Source organism: Cryphonectria parasitica (assembly GCF_011745365.1).
Source record: "Cryphonectria parasitica EP155 unplaced genomic scaffold M406scaffold_4, whole genome shotgun sequence".
NCBI classification, from domain to species: Eukaryota; Fungi; Ascomycota; class Sordariomycetes; order Diaporthales; family Cryphonectriaceae; genus Cryphonectria; species Cryphonectria parasitica.
This window is the reverse complement of record NW_024468912.1, coordinates 3,555,628-3,575,553: the sequence shown is the minus strand read 5'-3', so window position 1 is coordinate 3,575,553 and position 19,926 is coordinate 3,555,628. Positions and strand designations below refer to the sequence as shown.

The window sequence follows — 19,926 nt, the reverse complement described above, 5'->3', positions numbered from 1 at the left end:
CTTTGACTGATCGCATCACACCCCCCCCTTGCAAATGAACCCTCCTTCACTCGCGACCTAAGCTTTATACAATCCGCACGACTTTGAATTTGATGTCGCAGTACGCAAACTAAACAGTTTCTTGAAAAGCTTAGAGAACTCGTCGGCTCTCAATTATTGGAGTCATGGCCACGTCGCCCCAACCAACTACTTTGGACGAGATATCGCAGTCGCTCAACATGGCAACACCGACCTCGGCCGCGCCTGGTGATGAGCGCAACGGTTTGGAGCTGAACGGGTGAGTCGCAATCTGCCACCTTGCCATCTGCCATCTCCGTCCCTGTTTGTTGCGCCTATTGCTTCTTTCTCCCTATGTGTGGTGTTGTTGTTTGTACAAGACCTCCCTCGCCTTTCTACCACCATGCGCGCCGCGCCGCGCCACTCACAAAGCCTCCTTCTCCTTTATCCTTTGCCTGGTCGCAAACTGACGCGTCTTGTCTCGTTAGCCACGTCTCGCCCGCCCACTCACAACCCGACGCGACAAATGCCACCAAGTCCTCTACCGACAATGCTGCGCCGCTCCAAAATCAATTGAAGAACACAGATGCCTCCAACAAGGACGCGTTTGCATCTAACCAGAGTGTTTCAGCCATGACTCCTCCGAGCGCAGACAACGTCACTTCGGCTGATGCGCCTACCGATAGCGCCCCTACCGAGTCGCATGAAGTGAAGGATACAGAGATGGCCGATGCGCCGACCGACTCTGCCAAGCCACCCTCACCACCTGCCGAGCCGGTCGCAGATGCACCTGCGGTACCTGACGAGAAGCCCGTAGAGAAGTCCACCGAGAAGCCTGCCGAGTCTGACCAGGCAGACGAGCCCTCAGCAAAGCCGGCGCATTCCTCAGAAGCTGCAGAGGCTACTGCGAAGGACGAGCCCGCCTCCCATGCGGTGACCGAGCCCGGTACAAACACTGCACGGAAGATTGACACGCAAACAACTACGTCCAGTGAAGCTCTTCCCAGTGATCTCATGACCCCAACTGTCCCAATGTCAGAAATGGCGTTGGATGCATCACAAGAGGCTGCTACAGCGTCGTCGACCGTCGACACCAGCATGACCGATGCCCCGTCTCAAAACTCCACCAAGGTGGCCCGAGAGCGCGACGAGGATGACGACGAAGAGCCTGCTGCAAAACGCGCCAGGACTTCCGGAGAGCAAGACCCGCCGGCCGAGGCCATCGAAGCAGCACCATCAACTACATCTGATGCGATGGTCGTGGACAAGCCTGCTGATGTCTCTGAGGCGGGTCCTGCGTCGGCATCAGCGCCGGCATCTGAGGCTCAGCCCGCGTCTACTGGATCCCCCGTATCTTTGTCGGTGGATGGACGTGCGCGCAAGCTAAATGATCCTGCGCTTGCCAACAACCCGATCACAGTCTACCAGAACCGGGAGATTAGGAAGGTGCTGGGCCTCGTGAAGAAGACCAAGTCCGGGCAACACTTCAGGCAGCCGGTGCAGGTCCTTTGGCCTACAGTGTGGGATCAGTACCGCCAGCTCATCGCACGTCCCGTGGATATCAGCTTCATAGAACAGAATCTGCGCGACGGCAAATATGACACCATAGGCCAATTCAGGAGGGACGTTGAGCTTCTGCAGGCGAACGCCACAACCTTTAACGGAGCGACCCACGACGTCACCAACTGGGCCAAGAGCACGGTGTCTCAAATCTATGAACGCCTGGCCGCGATCCCTGCAGAAGAGCCTGCAAAACCTGTAAAGCAGGAGCCTAAGCAGATGCCTACGCGACATGCTGAGCCGCGCCACCCACCTGCCCCCAAAAAGGAAGCCCGCCCACCCGCACCCTCACCGGTCGAGAAGTCATCGACTGATTCCCAAATCTATGCCCTTCTGCCTTCTGGTCTTCCCAACATTCGACGTGACAGCACCAAAAATGACGGCGATCGACCCAAGAGACCCATCCATCCCCCGAAGAACAAGGACATTGGTTTCCAGCCCAAGACGACCAAGAACAAGAAGAAGCCCGAGTTGCGCTTCTGCGACGAGGTTATGAAGGATATCATCTCCTCCAAGAACTGGGTTAACAATCAATGGTTCATGGAGGCGGTTGATCCTGTGGCTCTCAATATCCCCACGTACCACAGTGTGGTTAAACAGCCCATGGACCTGGGCACCATGAAGGACAAGCTGCAGAGGGGGGAGTACGAATCGGCGAAGGACTTCAAGTCAGACTTTGGCCTGATAGTGAAGAATTGTGTCAAGTTCAATGGCGAGGATCACCCTGTGACCGCCGCGGCCAAGGAGCTGGAGCAGATCTTCGAGAAGAAGTGGTCGGAGAAGGCCAGCTGGTTGAGCAAACATGCACAGACCTCAGCGCCACCTGTAGCTGCCACTAGCCCGCGCGGCGGCGCCAAAGAGGAAGACACGGAGGAGGACGAGGCCAGTGAGGCAGAGCCCCAGGATAGCGCTAGCCCCGACGTCAAGGAGATTCAGCGCTCTATTGATGCCCTCTCTAGCAGGCTCAAGCAGGAGCGGGCTGAGCTCGACAAGAAGTTAATGTCCAACAATCCGGACAAGTTGGATATCGACATGCACCAGGGCATCATTAACCATCTGCAGAGCCAGATGGTGGACAAGCGCCAGGCTCTCAACAAGGCAACGGAGACGAAGAAGGCATCGCAGCCGAAGGCTCCGAAGAAGAAGGCAACCGGTGGCGCTGCCAACTCTGGAGCTAGTGCGTCCAAGAAGGGTGGCGGCGCTCAGGCCGGACCTAAGAAGGCAGCCGGTGGTGGCGCAACGACAAAGAAACCTGTCAAGAAGAAGTTGAACGAGGAGGAGAAGGAGATTGTCAGCGAAGCCATAGCGCGGCTCGAAGCTAATGCCCTCGACAAGGCCATCGCCATCATTAAGAAAGATACTGGCCTCAAGGTGAGCATGTTCCTGGCAGAAACGTTTCAGCAGGCCCTCTGTAGCTGTTGACTGACCGGTGGATCGACCTAGGAGACCGAGGATGATGAGCTCGAGCTTGATATGGACCAGCTCAGTGATGATGCTCTGGTCAAGCTGTTTGACCTGGTCATCAAGGCTTTCCCATCCTACAAGGAACAACTCAAGAAATTGGACCCAGCGCCAACCCCTGTTCACAGCGCCAGCACCAGCAAGTCGACCAAGCCTAAGAAGAATAAGCCCATGGGCAAGGCTGAGCAGGAGCGCAAGCTTGAGCAGCTGCGAGAGCTCAAGAACTCCTACAAGCGTCCCGGAAGTGGCAGCCAGGAGCCGCTGCCGTCGGTCGAGAACAACGACGCGAACCTGGCTGGGAACCAGCCTGATGATAGTGATGATGCAAGCTCCTCAGAGGAAGAGTAGCGATCCTCCTCTTCTGTTGTCTCTGTGGAGGAGTGAACTGAAAACGGGAGCGGGCACAATGAAGCCCCCGCCTGCGTCAGACAGACGCGTGGAGGTGGTATGCTCCTGAGGGATTATTTATTCTTACGTCTGGTTTCTTTTGCGGTGGCGGTCATGCCCTGCCAGGACCCAAGGTCAACATCAGCTGGTGGTTTTGCTTACAAGAACCGCGGGTATCGCTGTTGGGGCTGACCAGTAATCTATGCACCACAAAGTATTAACTTCATCGATACTGGACGGAGCGAATATTGGCGACCAGTTCTCAGGTTGGCAACGGCTTTTCCCCCATCGTTTAGAAGGTGATTACTGCCATGAGCCCTCGCTGGGGCGGGAAACCAGCTTTTCTGAGCAGGTTCAAGATTGGGGGCACATAGCAGCTCCTCGTCGAGCCTCAGCTAAATGCGTCCCTTGGGGATCCTGCATCGGACCAAAAACCTGTCATGATATGTGTACATTACAGACCACTAGCCAACCGGCAATCTGACGAACAAATGCGACGGGAAGAGGAACTTTCTTCCCTTGACGTCTCTGACGGATCCCTTGAGTGGTCAGATGATTTGAGGATGGGAATCAAAGATTAGGAAAGGGAGGCTGAGAAAGGCAACCTGGGAGAGGGGTAGAGTGAGAAGAACTATCTGCCTCTAATAAAGAGATTCATGATTCCACAACGTTCTCTTGTGGTGTGTGATATACTGCATTGTGCTAGGGAACTTGATGGCAACCCTCAGCCTCACAGGCCAGGACATACTTACCTGTCTGTGCACTCGCATGTCCCAGAGGCCGTCTTCGAATGAATTCCTGCGGTAGACGTACCAGTATTAAACTAACTGCCACTGCACCCTCATCAGATACATAGAATAAGAGAGACATGGTGATTGCGCTGATGCCTGAACGATACTGGACTGAGAAAGCGGTGAATTATGAACCTGGCCGGCGTGCCGTTATTTAGGCCCGAGCCCGACCCCAATTTTAGGCCCGATCCCCAGTTCAGCACAGGAGCTATCAAGATGATGGGGGGATCGCGCGCACAAACCGTTACACAATGGGCGAAGCTGAAGCTTTAGGGCTTTTCTTTCGGATAAGGACGGACTTAAGCTTGCGCAGGTTTGCCCTCGCTGTATGCTCATACGCCAAATGTCATGGGGATATAAAGCCGGTGTGACTAGCGGAGCCAGAGTCCGGGAAGAGGGGAGGGGGAGAGATACTGCTGCTTATTTCGTGACCAACAGCCATTCAAACCGTGGAGGGACCACAACACACGCACACAAACGTCAGCGCTTCGTGGAGCATCGAACCCTGGGGAAACCAAACCTCATCCGCCCTGTGCAGATCTGAACCATTCCGTGATACATACCACCCTCCCTCACGCTCTGGCTCCAGAGAAAGAGAGAGAGAGAGAGAGAGAGAGAGAGAGAGAGCAAGACAGTATCATGTTCGGCCGCATCCTCTTGACCGTCGACTCCCTCGGCCTCATTTTCGGGGCCTGGCTCGCGGACTACAACTCCGAGTCGCACATCTTCAACCCACGGTGGCCGCCGCATGCGAAGTGAGAGAAAACAGCCCACCCTTCTTCATCATGTCCCTCCTCGTTGGGCCGCCTCTCCTTCAAGGATCGGTTCGAATTGGGCTAGAAGTTGGCTAACAAGTTCTGAACGCCCCCTCTGGGCGGCACAACCTTTTACCTACCAGATTCCACTGCGGCCAGACAATCGGGCTGAGCACAGCCCTCGGCGTAGCAACATTGTTCCTGGCCTGGCGGCCGCTGCTGGTGCGGTCGACCAGCCCGGCGGTGGCGCGCGACTCGCTCAAAATGGCGGCGTTTACGGGGAGCGTGTACTGGCTGGCGGGGCTGGCGGCGATCCTGTTCCCGGGGACGGACGGGCTGGACCCGGAATTTGGGGGCCTGGGTTTCCGCAGAGGCCGATTTTTATTGTGCTGGCGGTATTTGGGCTAGTTGGGTCGTGGCTGGGATAACAGCTGAATGGTGAAGAATTCTGGGCCAAGGGCCCTTTTCTCTCTCGCCTCGTCCTCCTCAAGGGTTTGGCCTGACTTGATGGGTTGGCGATGTTGGGAGAGGGTCGAGGTTGAGCGTAGAGAAAGGAGTTAGTGAGTGTAGTGTACTATGGGGCAGGGCTAGATCAGTGGGCGCTCTGTAGCCTTGCTTGCCTTGACAGGCTGTAGCAGTTGGTGGTTAGCAGCCGGCACTTAGGAGCAGGTGCAACCCAAGGTCCAGCCAGGATAGTAATTGCTCTTCAAGGCCTGTCTCCCTTGTTGTACTATAATACAGCAAAAGAGGGAAGGAAAGAATCCCTACTACTATGTATGATCCACAGTGCATAGCATGTTAGTATTGTATGTCTGAAGATTCTACTCTTCATAACGCTGGCCCATCTGGTTGGACACCGGGGCACCTCTAACAAAATTTGAGTCGCTGATCGACATGCATTATAGGATCCTCGCACGTTGCACCTAAAAATACTACTGCGCCCCAAGTGATGAGCAAGCAACCATGATAGGGGGTACGCACCAAAGATGGGACCTGTTTGCGGTGTGTGGCGTTTTCCCCTCCAGCTTATGATCCCTCAGTCAGCAACATCTCTGCTACGAGAGGGAGGGAGTCTCGAAAGGAGGCTGACACGTCTCGTGTCTACTGCCAAGTCGTTGGAAACTGGCTGGTCCCTTTTGTCACTTTCTTCTTTGATGGCTTCCGGCGGCTGTCCATCCGAGCAGGTGGCCGTTCAAGTCGTCGCCTCTTTCGATAACGCCACAGTCTCTAAAATACAAAAGGAAAAAAGAGCTGAGCATAATGGGGTGGCCTTCCATGTCATCTTCAGGGCTGTAGATGGCGAGATGCATAGACACAGTCTCCATGTGAACAGATGCTGGGGTCAGTTGGCACAGTCGGGCTGTTACGAAACTCACCCCTGAGCCCTGAGGAATGGCACTATGACTGTACCTGGACTGACCATTGGGTGCTGTTGGTGGTAGAATGGAAGGACCCACACGGTGACGACGCTCATGCGGTGTCATTTCTTTTTCCATTGCGACCCACCAACGTTGAGGGGTGGGGGAGCGGCATGATCACTACCACCGCACTGGCAGACTGCCAAGCGCGGGCCAGGGTCAGGGCGACATGACTAGAGCCAGTGCTGCGCTCCCCCCCTCCCCCATAGCAGAGCTTACGCATTCATTCTGGTAGGCCTCTCTTCTTTCTTCCAGGCTGCCCCTCTGCGTTTGTTCTCGCCCCCCCCCCCCTTCCTCTCTGCCCTACCTCCCTTCTTCGGCCCATCCCAGCCGAGCCTCATCACTTGTCCCTGCTTGTACCTCACATACTGTGGTGTTACTGTAATATCTGCTCATTGACTTTCAGAAACAGGGGCCAGAAAGTGGCTTGGCTGCCTTCCTAGACGGGGGGTGTTAGAGAGTTCCCTCCATTCTCCCTTGTCCGATTCCACTATGCTTTCGTCACCCTTTGGTGCTTGCGCTGGGTTGTCGTCTATCGCCAGGTGGGCCGCTGTAATCCCCAGATCTCCCAAGATCTGACATTACTCGCCTATTTTCTAGAACCAGGGGGAAAGGACCGAAAAAAAAAAATCATCCTTTTCCTCTTTCTTTTCCTTCTTTCTTCCTCCATCTACAACTCTCAGGTCTCAGACTTGGACCAAACCCCCCCCCCCCCCTCTACCGCCATCACACGGCGTGTCTCTTGCATTCCCGCCATCCACTTCATCCCTTGCTGGCTAAGCGAGCACGCGACACCGACCCTACTCAGGCACACCTACAGTCGGGCGACGCACGCCAAGCTCTTGGCGACAGTTCCGAACCCGCCGTCTCGGCACTGCTTGGCAGGGCACGCGACACGCCTCTTTTGAGGATTGAAATTTGTTTACAGACCTCGAGAGACTGAATGCACTCGTCGCCTCTGGGGTCGTCGTGACGAGAGCGAGAAAAGAGAGAGAGAGAGAGAGAGAGACGGGTCGCAAAAAAAGGGTGGCCTGCGTCTCGATCCTCCCTCCCTACTTACCTGAATCCTTGGGCTTCTTTGGACCAGATGCCAAAGCCACCAAGGAGGGACGCCACCATGACCAGTTTAGCGGACAGTGCTCGGGGAAGCATGTGCTTCCAGTCGCTGATGGGCTTCTTCTTCAACAAGGGCGTCAGGGGAGGCCCTCGCGTGTTGCTGAACCTGGCCGCCGTGCTGTTCGCCCTCTTTGTCTTCGTGAAGCTCTTGCCGCAGCGCATGACCCAGAGCGCCCTATCGTCGATACCAATCTCCTGGTCGGCACTGAGTGGGCATGCCGATGATGGCAGCGTGCCTGGTGGCCTGAGGATAGTCGTCTTTGGCGAGCTTGATGTCGGGACACCGGTCGGCGAGGACGAGGAGGTCAAGGGCGCTCAGACATGGACACAAGCTCTGTGCGATCAAGTAAGTCGCCGATTTCTCCGACGTCAACCTGTATATACACTGGAGGAGGAAGAGAAAAGGAAAAGGAAACGGACGCCTGGCCCCCCCCCCCCCCCCAAAAAAAAACAAGTTCAGGAAGGCAACGACGAAGTCGAACTTCTTCCAGGCTAGGAAAAAAAAAAAACCCACCTCATTTTTACTAACGATCCCATAGCTCTCGTGCAATACTCACATCTCCATGGTCCCTTCGCCCGACGTGGCCTCCTTTTCCGTCAGCTCCAACGAACTGTACGCTCAGGGTGTCGAGAAAGTCCTCAACGAGACGGCAGACAAAGATGGACCCGGCCAGGACTACTCATACCTGTCAACATATTATCCGCCGCAGTGGAAATCCTCCGACCTGAAGGGCCAAATCGATGCTTTCCTCGCCATGCCAAAGCCGCAGAACCAACCCGGCGAGACGCTCTGGGTCTTCTCATTTGGCCTGTGGGACGTGTTCTCGTTGTCGGCTCTGCCTGTCGCCACCGCCAAAGAGACTTTGGGAAGCATGACCAAGGATGTCTTTGAGCAGATTGAGCGGCTGCACAGCGCAGCGAAGGACCCCACATCTATCGCGTATTCAGACATCAACAGTGCCGTCCAGACGCAGGCCGAGGCCACTGAAGAGGCTGCAGCCGACGAGCCGGCGGGGGATCAGCTCGAGGCAAGAGATGAGGCAGCAGCCGAGAGCCCGGCTGCCAGGAACCAAGATGTCACAAACATCGGCAACTCGTTCAAGATCCTCATCCCGAGGATCATGGACCCATCCCTGCTGCCCGGGTGGCACGATGTGCGGCCTCAACTCCCCGTCGCCCACTCCAAGGCGGAACAGATGCGGAACTCGGCCACGCTGACCAACTCGTGGAACGACGGCATCATCAAGGGTCTCAGCGACTGGGTCAAGAAGGGCAGCTCCAAGCAGGATAATAAAGACGACAAGAGCCACGAGTTCTATTTCGACGAGACCCAGCAGCCTAGCGGGCCCACACGCGACGGCTACGCCTACAACCTTGCCGAGTTCATCGTCAGCCAGATCCTCGAGCGCCAGATGCTCAACGCCCACCTTACCGACGGCGAGGGCCGCGGCACCGGCGAGCTGGAGGACGGCTTCCGCGACGTGAGCAACGCCTGCCTGCAGCCCGTCAGCACCGTGGCCGTCGCCGTGTCTCTGGAGAGCGCCGTCACCCTCAACATCCCCAACGTAAAAGTCGACAACGACAAGCAGGTGCCCACCCAGCCGACGCCCATCGCTACCGCCGCCAACAAGCGCGACGGGCTCGACAGGAAGCCTGGCTATGCGTACACGAGTGCCGCGCGGGTGTGCGAGATCCCTAGTGATCACCTCTTCTTCACGCCGTTCGCGCTGTCGCAGCGGGCTATTCAACAAGTGGCGGCCGAGACGGCACAGATGGTCCGAAATGGGGACTCGGTGCGGGCAAAGATGGGGTCATGAAGACGGGGAATAGACCCCCGACATGGGCGTGGGCGTGGGCGGTTCTAATTTGAGGGATTAGGGGGAGGGTCGGCGCCTTGGCTTGGTGAGGCCCTGTATTTTTTTTCTTGCCCTGTTTGTATGCTATGACTGGCGCATCTTGCATTGGTCGGGGTTGGGGGCGTTCTTTTTGACTTTGGGGTTTTCAAAACTTGAAAATATATGCATATATATTTACCAGTTCATCTACACACACACACACACACACACACACACACACACAACTGCTTCACACTGTTCACGGTATGTCTATGAGTACTGGAGTCTGAAATCTCTTTGGCCAGAGCGTAAGCTCACCCTTTCCATCTACACATGCCGAGTATATGTCCTACTTCTCTCTTAGGCCATCAAGCATTCCCACCTACAAAGTTAGACGTAGGAGACGTCTGGCTTTCCTGCAGTTCCACACCCGGCAGGGTCCCACAACGGCGGCAGGCAGCATATGTATGGTTGCCATTTGGAAGGGCGAGCGCTGTGCTACGGGTACTAGGAGGGCCAGGTTCTGCCTAGCAGTAGTCTCGCCGTTGTTCCTTTTGGGGGACGGCAGCTGGATGTGATTCCTGGGGCCATCTGCCAGCTTTGTATGAGCACTTGCGCTGAGGCCAGGTCGAAAGGTATTTGAGAATGAAGATATCTAGCAATTATCAAAGCTGGCAACTCTTCAGCAGGTTATTTACCTGGGTGAGAAGAGAACTGCACAATGGATTAGCAGCCTACAACACCTCCCTCAAGTCTAATGTCGCCATCCATTTAGACTGAACTATATAAGACACGGAATGAAGTACACAAAACCTACGCGTTAACTAGCTTGGGCAAGCTAGATGGAAGCGGTGAAGCAATAATTGCCTTTAGCCTGAACCTAGGAGAGGTATATGTCTCGCTTTCCGGCTCATCGGTTCAACGCCGGGTCGTCGACAAAGGGACGATGTCCTTGCTAGTCTACCATCCAGACGACATCTCTCATATGTAACAAAATCGAATTGCAACAAGTAAGGGCTTTGTCTTGAACCACAGAACCAAAGAGGAAATCGAGCCGACCCGATTATCCGGAGGAGGTCCAGGAGGCTGAGACATAACTACTTGGTCAGACTAAGCTTCAGGCAATCATCGTTTATGTTTTGTGGCATGTAGGTGAAGAGACTAGTACAATTAAAGGCATTTGTCGTAGAGCAGGTAAGCACTATGTAGACGACATTGTTGGTCTGGGGGGAGTTGGAGCTCAAGTCTAATTGTTTTATGCAGTGCCTAAGTTGATCAGTCTAGGATTGATCACATTCAAGAGATATCTGTTCAATTTCCAGCAAGCGATGATATTATACGGAGAGTAGGATTAAGTCATCGTATTGCCATTGTGGTATCCAATAATATCAGTCTCTACGAGGAAATACCAATGAATTGAATGGCTTTTCAGGTTGTCGCGCTTGACGACCAGCTGCGGTGCGTAAGAGGGGGACAAATATTACGCAGACGATGTACAGTTGATATGAGATAACATCATAAGAGATACAATTCTTTCTTTCTTCGAAGGCATTGCGGTCCCTGACTACTCCTCCAGCCAAGCACAAGGCCACTCGTCCTTAACATGCAAAACCTGGGTTAGGCTGCTCAGGAGAGATTCTTATTCGTTAAACGAAAAGTCACGGACCGTCGGTTCGAGTAAACTAGAAGATTATCACCTCTCTCACCTGCTGCCAAGCTTCCCGTCTACTGGTTAGCCGCTGGGCCGCTCAGGCTGAGCCACTTGCATAACAATGACATACATTTATCCATCTTCATCTTCTTGCCCTTCGCCTTCTTGCTCTCCTGCAACCTGAACAGCTGAGCAGATGGCGACGGATCTCGAGCCGACAGACTTGAAAGGTTAGCCGGACTTGAAAGTCCACGAGGATCGTGATTGATCGCCGACAAGGCGGCCCTACCGTGTTACCAAGAGGCCATGCGCCAAGTGGTGATGGAACAACCTCGAGAGGGTACCTAAACGCTGGTCTGGGCCATGATGAGTAGTAAGTAGAGGATAATCACTTGGTCACAGTATCTCAGAGGGGGGGGGGGGGTCCAGGGAAAACTATAAAGAGGGCCTCGAGATCCATCCAGAATTCCTCTTCATCTAGCCTTTCCACAACCTCATCCTCCTCTACAGACCAAAAGACTAAGAACAAACTACACCATCAACTTTCCAAAGCTACCAGAAGCCACCTTCCTCCCCAAAAAATGAAGCTGTACGCCATCCTCTCTGCCCTGCTCCTCGCCAGCACTGCCAGTGCTTGCCGTCTCCGCGGCAACACGTGCAACCCCGCCATCAAGGACTCTCGATGCTGCGGAGGCAACCATTGCGTGAACGGCATCTGCGTCAAGAGCGACTAAATGGTAAGCCATCAGTCTAATCGATCAATACACCTACGGTTGCTCCCTCCTGTTTTTGTTTACTCACTGAAACACATGTACAGGCGGTCCGTTCTCTGGGTAACAGCCAGCAGCCGCACAGGACAAGGAATGCAACTGGCTGGTGGAAAATGGAGGATACATGTGAGCCCTGGCCGTTGTATGGAGTTCCCTTCTTGCGCGTGGGAAGGGTTTCAGCTCGGCCGGTCGAGGGCTGGACTGCTTGAACAGTGCTTTTGTTATTTATGAGGACTAGTACTAGTAACCCAGACGCTCGTTACCAATATTCTGCTTGCTATATTTGAATGTGAAATGTGTATCGACTGAAGTACGATATTCTTTATACCACTACTTTCTAACTGTCTAGGACTATACAATGCCGAGCAATGGGCAACGCTGGTCTAAACTATATCCAATTTCTATACATATAATGAACAGCCAGTATCATCCTATCAAGGAATCCAAAGGCCTGCCGCGCTTCCATTCAGCCCAAGATCACTCACCCTGACCTCCTTCGTCTGATACTGCGTTGATAGATCGGGCTCCAAAGCCTCGAGAGGCACCTGAACGCCCTTCTTGTATGGCGTGCCGAAGTAATTCACACCCTCGTGCCGCTTATACCCGCTCTCCCGCCTCTCGCGGCTCTTCAGGTCTTCCTGCTGCTGCTGCTGCTGCTGCTGCTGCTGCTGCACTGCAGCAGGCCACGACTTGCCCGGCTCGCGCTGTCCCTCGTCCCCGTCCTCGCCCGGGTCGGGGAAGCCCGCAAAGCCACCGCTGTTGTCGCCCTTGAGCTGCAGCCTGACGCCCTGGACGCTCTCGCGGCTGGGGTCGCGGTCAGCAAAGTTGTGCGGCACAAACATGACGGCCGAGGCGCTGGTGTGCATGAGGGTGTTGGGGATGTCGCCGGAGTGGGGGACGTGGTGGCTGCCGACGTTGAAGTAGATGACAAGGTCGCCGTCATTCTCATCATCGTCGTCGTCGTCGTCGTCGTCATCATCGCCATAGCCCCTCAGGGCCTCAGAATCGGCCAGCTTGTTGAAGTCGAGGATGGGGTGGAGGGTGTCGAGGTAGTTGAGCGGGTCTGCAGCGCGCGGCTCCTCGTCCTTGCGCCGGAGGACCCAGACGTCCCTCTCGGCCCACCTGGCGCTGGTCCCCAGCGAGGTCGAGTTGGTGATGGTCAGGTGCGGCGTGTTGCCCATGCCCGTGCCGGAGACGATACGGTAGCCTCGCCTCTCGCCCCAGGCGTTCTTCTTGTCGGCCGAGTACACGATGTAGAACTCGCCCGAGTTCTTGGGCCAGTCGAGGCCCGTCTCGTGGGTCACGGGGTATTCCTTGAGGTGCATCGTGTGGCGCTCTTTGACGTAGGGTTGATCCCATGGGTAGCTGATGACGGTGGGCTCGACGGCCAGGCGGACCATGTCGTTGGCGGTGCCGGCGACGTCCAGGTCGGCCTTGAAGCTGATGACGTGGTCGTGCAGAGACGAGGAGAGGGCGTCGTGGATGCGGTGGCCGTACTCGTCGTTGTTCTTGAAGGGGTTGTTGGCGAAGAAGGCGCCGTAGATGTAGCCCGAGGCGCGCACCTTGACCTCGATGGCCCCGTCTAGGTAGAAGTTGTAGTCGATGGTGTAGTCGTAATTGCCCACCGTCGACACGGAACGGAGGGTCAGGAAGGTGTTTCTCGAGACTGTCACAGAGTGCTGGGCCGTGTGGCGGGCGAGTAGATAATCCGAGGTGAACTCGAACAGGCAGATATTGTTGGCCAGCTTCTCCGTCCGGCCGCTGCGGTGCAGCTCCGAGTCGAGATAGTCTGCATAGGCAGGACAGTCGTAGCCAGGGACCAGCTCGAAGGCGTTGGTGCCCATGCCGAAGAAGGTGTCGAGGAACTCCTGTCCGCCTGCCATCGGATCATCGCCAGCATAATGGGCCAGCGCCTCCTGCAGGCTGAGCTCGTACATGACGCGCTCTCCCTTGAACCGGATATCAAACAGGCTCACGCCCGTGGCCTGCGTGCTGGTGAAGTAGAACTCGAACCCGAACCACGACACGAACCGTTCTGCCCTGTCCAGCCTGTAGCGAGGGCCCAGGGGCTGGATCGAGACCGGAGGCGGCAGCTCGCGGCCCGTAGGATGCGAATCAAAGTCCTCCGTGTCCGTCCATGGCCCGTCGACGTTGGGCTCTGTGCGCAGGAAGTCTGGGGCCTTGATCGCGCTGCGCAGGTGGTCCACGTCGTCAAACATCTGGCCGTTGTACCACCACTCGCTCACTTCCCACTGGCTGACCTCCTTGCTTGCGTCTACCCTGGCGTAGAGGCCCTGTGGGAGCAGTGTGCGGCCAGAACTTCCCCTCCCGGGCCTGAAGAATTGGATCCAGCCCACCACGAGGTCCGCCTCGAGACGTGTGAATCGTGTATACGCCTGGAGACTGTCTGGGTCGAGAGGGTCCTTCTTGTTGACCTGGGCCCCGAGCAGCTCCGTCGTGATGTCTGAGACGTTCTCTGCCAGGTTCAACGCGAACTCGCCGCTGCCTACAAAGTCCGCCATCAGGTTGGGCACGGAGCTGCGGCCATTGTGGAAAGGGTACGTCAGGAGCTCAGCCTTGGTCCTCACCTGCCCTTCTTCTCCGCCCGCCGAGACGGGGAGCGGGCCGACGGCGTAGTATGTCAGAAAGGGCCCATCGTCAGTGTGGTGGGACAGGACGACCTTGGCCCACCGACCTGGTCTGTCGGCTTCTTGTTCAAAGAGAAATGGCACGGCCTGGGTTTTGTTGGGTTGTAGAGTCTCTATGGTGACGATGAAGTTGTCTGTGCCGGACTTTGGGGTTTTTGTAATGTTGAGGTCGGCCCATTCTTGAAGGAGAAAATTGTATACTTCCTCTGCCTCGTCGGCCGTGAGGTCAGACCAGATATTGGGTCTGGGTGCTTGGAAGTGGTGGTGCTTGTGTCTTGATGCTGTTGCTGGCTCGGTGACGTCGTTGAGGTTGTGGGGACTGCGATGCCAGTCGGGGAGGAAGACGAGATAGCCCGTGATAAGGACGAAGATGGTGGCAGTGAGGATGAGAGGAATCATCCTCCTACGTTGCTCCATGGTGAAAGAACTTGTCCTATGCAGAAAGGAAATAAGGGAGAAAAGATGGCAGCAGGAAGAGAGTAAAGGAAAGGAAGCAAGAGAGAGAGAGAGATATGAAAAGAGAAGGGACTGTTTAGATCGCTTGAAGATGCCCTCCAGGCGGCATGATTTTCATCCGTCCGCACTGGGACACGAATTGTCGGTCTGATAAGCAACAACAATATCCCCATTGAGGGAGGGGAAATACGCGAGGCCCACTGTATGTGCGGAGAGAATCCCGAGGTCAACAGAAGCTTAGCATATCTAAAGCATTTCTACTACTATGGCATTATATGACAAGCCTCAAAGCCATGCCACGCGGGCGTCTCACTAGGAAAGCCACGCGGGTGGATGCTTCTGCCGATTGGATATCCGTGCCAGTGGGAAATCCCCGGCCAGAGCTCTCGGGCTACTTATCTGCACCAACTTAGCCGGACCGAGGAAGTAATGAATCGATGTGGTTATGACAATAGATCTAACACTGTAGCTATTGAATGTACTATTACCTGTTGGCCTCTTAGCTACGCACATGATGAGTTTCTAATTGTCTGCCATTGACCGTTTTGTTCTTTTCTCATTGATATTCTCGTGTGAAAGTTCATAACGACATAAGTCAAAGGGGGGGGTTTTGGGCCGGGGTAGTTTTGGGCCACCCTGGCCACCCTCGTCAAATACACACACCCATATATATATATACTGTTTATCTATTCTATTCACTCACCACGATGCAATCCTCCTCATCAGTAGGTAATTCGACATCGCTCTCTTCATTCAGACTATCCTCGTGGCGATTAGCCGCGTTTTGAGCTCTCTGTATATCCTCAATCCCTGCAAACTTCGAATTCGGATCCATATCAACCTTTCTTCTTTTACTAGGCCTCAGAGCCTCAATCTGCCTTTTCAACGCTTTATTTTCCTCCAATGCCTTGGCAAACTCGAGGTCCCTCTTCCCATAAGCCTTTTTTATCTTCTTGAATAGCATACGGCGGCCTGGTTCCGTTCGAAGTTGTTGCCGATTCTCTAGCAGCTGATAGTATAGCTGTTTAGCTTTTCGAGGAGTTGAAAAGAGGACTGGCTGGCTTGAGGAGGCTTTTGAGGAAAGATGAGGTGCTGTTGATTGTGCTGAGCCTGAATTGGATTGGGTCTGACGGCTTGGTTGACTGTTCTCGAGGAGAAGAGGGCTCAAGAGGGCTTTTGAGGGTCTGAGAAGCCACAGACCAGTTGCTTTCCATCCAGATCTAATATTCTGGCTTGAAAGGCCTTCCAGTCGAGCCAGACGATAGTTGCTGAGGAATAAACGCTTGCCTGCGATAGTTGAATCGCCCCATTGGCCCATATTGCTGACTTTCTTTCTGTATGCCCGTTTGAGAGATGAAAAGACTCCTAGATCGAGGGGTTGAAGAACATGAGAGGTATGAGGAGGCAAGTAAATAAGCAGGATATTGTTTTGGAAGCAAAGCTACATAAACTCATCCGTTTTATGGCTGCCATGGCTATCCAGGACTAACAGCCTGGCTTCTGAGGGGTCTGCTGGCTGGCTATGAGGAATGAAGATCTCTTTCAGCCATTCAACTGCCATTTTATCGTTTGTCCATCCGTTTTGCATAGCTGTAAACTTCCAACCATCAAAAAGCTCCAAATCAAGAGGAAACCACTGTTGTTATACCGTTTGGCCCTTGAAAATCACCAGAGGGAAGAGGTAGACACCTGTAGCTGAGATACACTCGAGGAAAGAAGTCCAGGCTTTTGATCCAGGATCTTTCCTTTGAATTGAACGCAAAGAGAAGCCTCCGAGAACTAATCCATTTGTTCCTTGGCCCTCCATCAGGCCAGCTTCATCCATATTCCATCTATTAGCTGGCTTAATAGCTTGGATATGAGGAAGATTGAAAAGACGAAACCAAAGCCGTATTACCTCTGTTGTAGCCCCATTCGTTCGTTCAGAGGCAATGCAGCGAGTCTTCCTGACCTTTATCTCTGGATTTCTCTTCAAAAAAGCCTGAGTCCATTGCACCCCGAGAGCCTGAGAGTCTCCCTGGACCTCGAGGATCTGCTGAGCAAAGTATTTGAGTTCTGAATGGCTTGGTGGAATGCCTAGGCTTTCTTGAATCAGGATCCATTCGGCTAGTCTTCTTTCCTGATCAATAGAGAGCCTTTGCTGGTTTTCGTAGGCTGTTTTATGCGATTCCCCTCCTTCTAGGCAAGCCTGAAGAGTACTCCTTGGAATACCCCATTCCCTCGAGGCTTGCCGCTGAGACTTGCCTTTTCTGACAGCCTCAACGGCCTGGGCTAGCTCAAACTCGGAATAGGGCTTCATAACAGTCAGATAAAGGTTTGCTGGAAAGATGAAGTTGTTTGGATCAAAATTGGTTGAGTAATAGCTATCAAACTAAAGGGGGTTGAAGAGGCGGTGAGGGTGGCCAGGGTGGCCCAAAACTACCCCGGCCCAAAACCCCCCCCTTTGACTTACCGCTCGTTTTGAGACTGTAGAATCTCATGACGGATAGTCTGGTTTACGCCATCAGTCACCTGCTCAGATTCGCAGATGAGCAGGAAGCGGTGCGGAGGGCGTCTTCTTCAGAATTGTCAAGTTATAATAGCTACTTAGTGGAGTAGACAACATTTTATAGTCTGACGGTCGTTGCTTAACGAGACTCTGGAATGACCTTGTGTTCACAATACAAAGTCAGCAGCATACTTTATATACTGATTAAATACGCTAGTCCAGAAGGATAGAAAGAGAAAAGGACACAAGGAAGGGAAACGAAAAGTGAAACAATTCTGATAACGAAAACGAGAAGTGAAACTACTACTATGGTTCCAATTATGCCTGCTTATGCCGTGTCTGAGAACCATATGACTTAATAGCTTGCATTCCACTGAATCTTGCAGAGAATGTCTCTCATGGAAATCATTGAGACACCTTATATATTTTCGTGTGATATTTGATTTCAGGTTTTATTTCATCTCACATCCAATCTGGATTGTCGACCACGCCAACCTCCTCAAGACACAGGCTGTACTTGTAGAGATCAAAGATATATGAGTACAACAAGGGTTAGGGTTGACCTGGGGATCAGCCCAAGGGTCCAGGCTTGCGGCTTATCTCCCGTGCACGGGTCCAAAACGTCACACGAGCACTTCCCATTCTCCTTCCTCTTTATCACCAACACCAAACTTCCCTCTTCACCCCAGAGCGCTGCCGTCCACATGTTGTTTTCAGTCAGAGATATGCCAGAGCCAGGTGTTTTGTGAAGAAGAAGTATGAGCCCGTCTTCATCCTCTTCTGGACTTCTTCGACTCCCGATGCCAGGCACTCCAGCATGGCGCGCCAGGATGGCCAGCGCCTTCAGCAGCCCTGATGCTCATGTTGTCCTGGCCTTTTGGCTATTTGGTGAGTTGTTTCTCCTCCTTGAGCGAGCCAAAGGACGATTTCTTGAATGGGAGAGGTTAAGGGAAAGAGAGAGAGAGGAGAGAAGAGAGAGAGGTAGGGACAAAGGGGGCGGCAAGCTGACCTCTTCGACCATCTCAGGTTTGATCAACAATGTCCTTTACGTGATTATCCTCTCCGCCGCCCAAGACCTTGTAGGCAATCTGCCCAAGGGTGTCGTTCTCCTCGCCGATGTGCTGCCCTCCTTCTTCACCAAGCTCGTCGCCCCCTACTTCATCCACCGAGTTCCGTACTCCATCCGTGTCCTCGCCTTCGCCGCTCTCTCGGCCGCGGGCATGCTGCTCATCGCCCTCACCCCGGCCACTCAGTCCGTGGCCGTCAAGCTCGTGGGCGTCGTCTTTGCCAGCCTGAGTAGCGGCGGCGGCGAGCTCAGCTTCCTGGGGCTGACGCACTACTACGGACACATGTCCCTGGCTGCATGGGGCAGCGGGACGGGCGGTGCAGGGCTTGCGGGCGCGGGTCTCTACGTGATGCTGACTACTTGGTTCGGCTTCAGCGTCAAGGGGAGCCTGCTGGCCTCTGCCTTCCTGCCCATCATCATGCTGATCAGCTTCTTCGTGATCCTGCCGCAGGGGCCTCTGCGCCAGGGGTCGAGAGCCAACAAGGGCTACGAAACGCTGCCGGAACGAGACCTCACTGAGGAAGACGTCGAGGATATGCCGGCTGGGAATGCTTCGTCCAGCCTGTTGGCCCCAGGGCCCGCTCTTACCGCTGCGGCCTACTCGGCCCACCCAGAAGAACAGAACCAGACATTTCGAGCCAACCTGAACCGTGCGAGGGTCTTATTCTTCCCCTATATGCTGCCGCTGCTGATGGTCTACATTGCCGAGTATACCATTAACCAGGGTGTCTCGCCCACGCTCTTGTTCCCGCTCCGGTCCTCGCCCTTCTCCGAGCACCGAGATTTCTACCCCTTCTACAATTTCTTGTACCAGCTGGGCGTTTTCATCTCCCGCTCGTCAACCCCATTCCTGCGCATCCACCACCTCTACCTCCCGTCCGTCCTGCAGGTCGGCAACCTCGCCTTCCTCACCCTGCAGTCCCTTCTGAACTTCCTACCGTCTGTCTATCTCGTCTTCCTGGTCATCTTCTGGGAAGGGCTGCTCGGCGGTGCTGTCTACGTAAACACCTTTGCCGAGATCATGGAAAAGGTTCCACAGGCGGATCGCGAATTCAGTCTCAGTGCCACGTCTGTGAGTGACAGCGCTGGTATCTGTATCGCCGGTTTCGTGGGCATGGCCATGGAGATGTGGCTGTGCGATTGGAACGTCCAGCATGGGAGGGACTGGTGCCGAAAGATCGATGTCGGCTGAGCATCAGATCGAGATCTGCAACGTGCCTGTTACCCATACCCGGGTCCATACTCATGAGCTTCTCTCTTTTCTTTGTGGATTCTGCAGGACATGTGCTGGCAGCGCTTCATCTTGCCTCCCGGCGGCTCCAGTTTGGTGTCGCCTGCACGATGTGCAGATTCGGTGGCGACCATCCTGGGTGACGCTCCTGCTCATCACTAAAGGCTTTCTGCACGAGGGCCCATATGCGCTTCACCTCGTTCCGCTTCAACCGCTTCAGAGCCTTGAGCGTTGAGGGCTCGGGCCACCCGTGCTCTTTGAAATCGACGAGGAGCGACAGTACTCTCAGTCGAGGG

At 54.4% G+C, this 19,926-nt stretch overlaps 5 protein-coding genes across 5 annotated transcripts; 4 read left to right on the top strand and 1 right to left on the bottom strand.

The window, feature by feature from the left end:
* Positions 1–812: 812 nt before the first annotated feature.
* On the top strand, positions 813–2,634 carry M406DRAFT_88983 (uncharacterized protein; the record flags this gene model as incomplete). The annotated part of the gene is made up of 2 exons (XM_040926137.1): positions 813–1,755; positions 1,954–2,634. Coding segments are annotated over exons 1-2 (1,425 nt in total), but the record flags the coding sequence as incomplete, so codon positions are not given.
* A 2,201-nt stretch (positions 2,635–4,835) lies between these two features.
* On the top strand, positions 4,836–5,379 carry M406DRAFT_60636 (uncharacterized protein; the record flags this gene model as incomplete). The annotated part of the gene is made up of 3 exons (XM_040924690.1): positions 4,836–4,951; positions 5,095–5,312; positions 5,360–5,379. 3 exons carry the CDS (start codon positions 4,836–4,838, stop codon positions 5,377–5,379), a joined length of 354 nt encoding a protein of 117 aa, XP_040777144.1.
* A 2,158-nt stretch (positions 5,380–7,537) lies between these two features.
* M406DRAFT_257279 (uncharacterized protein) lies at positions 7,538–9,302 on the top strand (the record flags this gene model as incomplete). The annotated part of the gene is made up of 3 exons (XM_040917164.1): positions 7,538–7,831; positions 8,025–8,442; positions 8,476–9,302. 3 exons carry the CDS (start codon positions 7,538–7,540, stop codon positions 9,300–9,302), a joined length of 1,539 nt encoding a protein of 512 aa, XP_040777143.1.
* Positions 9,303–12,175: 2,873 nt separating this feature from the next.
* M406DRAFT_255346 (amine oxidase catalytic domain-containing protein) lies at positions 12,176–14,788 on the bottom strand (the record flags this gene model as incomplete). The annotated part of the gene is made up of 1 exon (XM_040917025.1): positions 12,176–14,788. One exon carries the CDS (start codon positions 14,786–14,788, stop codon positions 12,176–12,178), a length of 2,613 nt encoding a protein of 870 aa, XP_040777142.1.
* Positions 14,789–18,133: 3,345 nt separating this feature from the next.
* On the top strand, positions 18,134–19,591 carry M406DRAFT_255606 (protein BTN1; the record flags this gene model as incomplete). Its single annotated transcript, XM_040917047.1, has 2 exons — positions 18,134–18,221; positions 18,360–19,591. The coding sequence occupies 2 exons, from the start codon at positions 18,134–18,136 to the stop codon at positions 19,589–19,591; spliced, it is 1,320 nt and encodes a 439-aa protein (XP_040777141.1).
* Between the last annotated feature and the right edge of the window lie 335 nt (positions 19,592–19,926).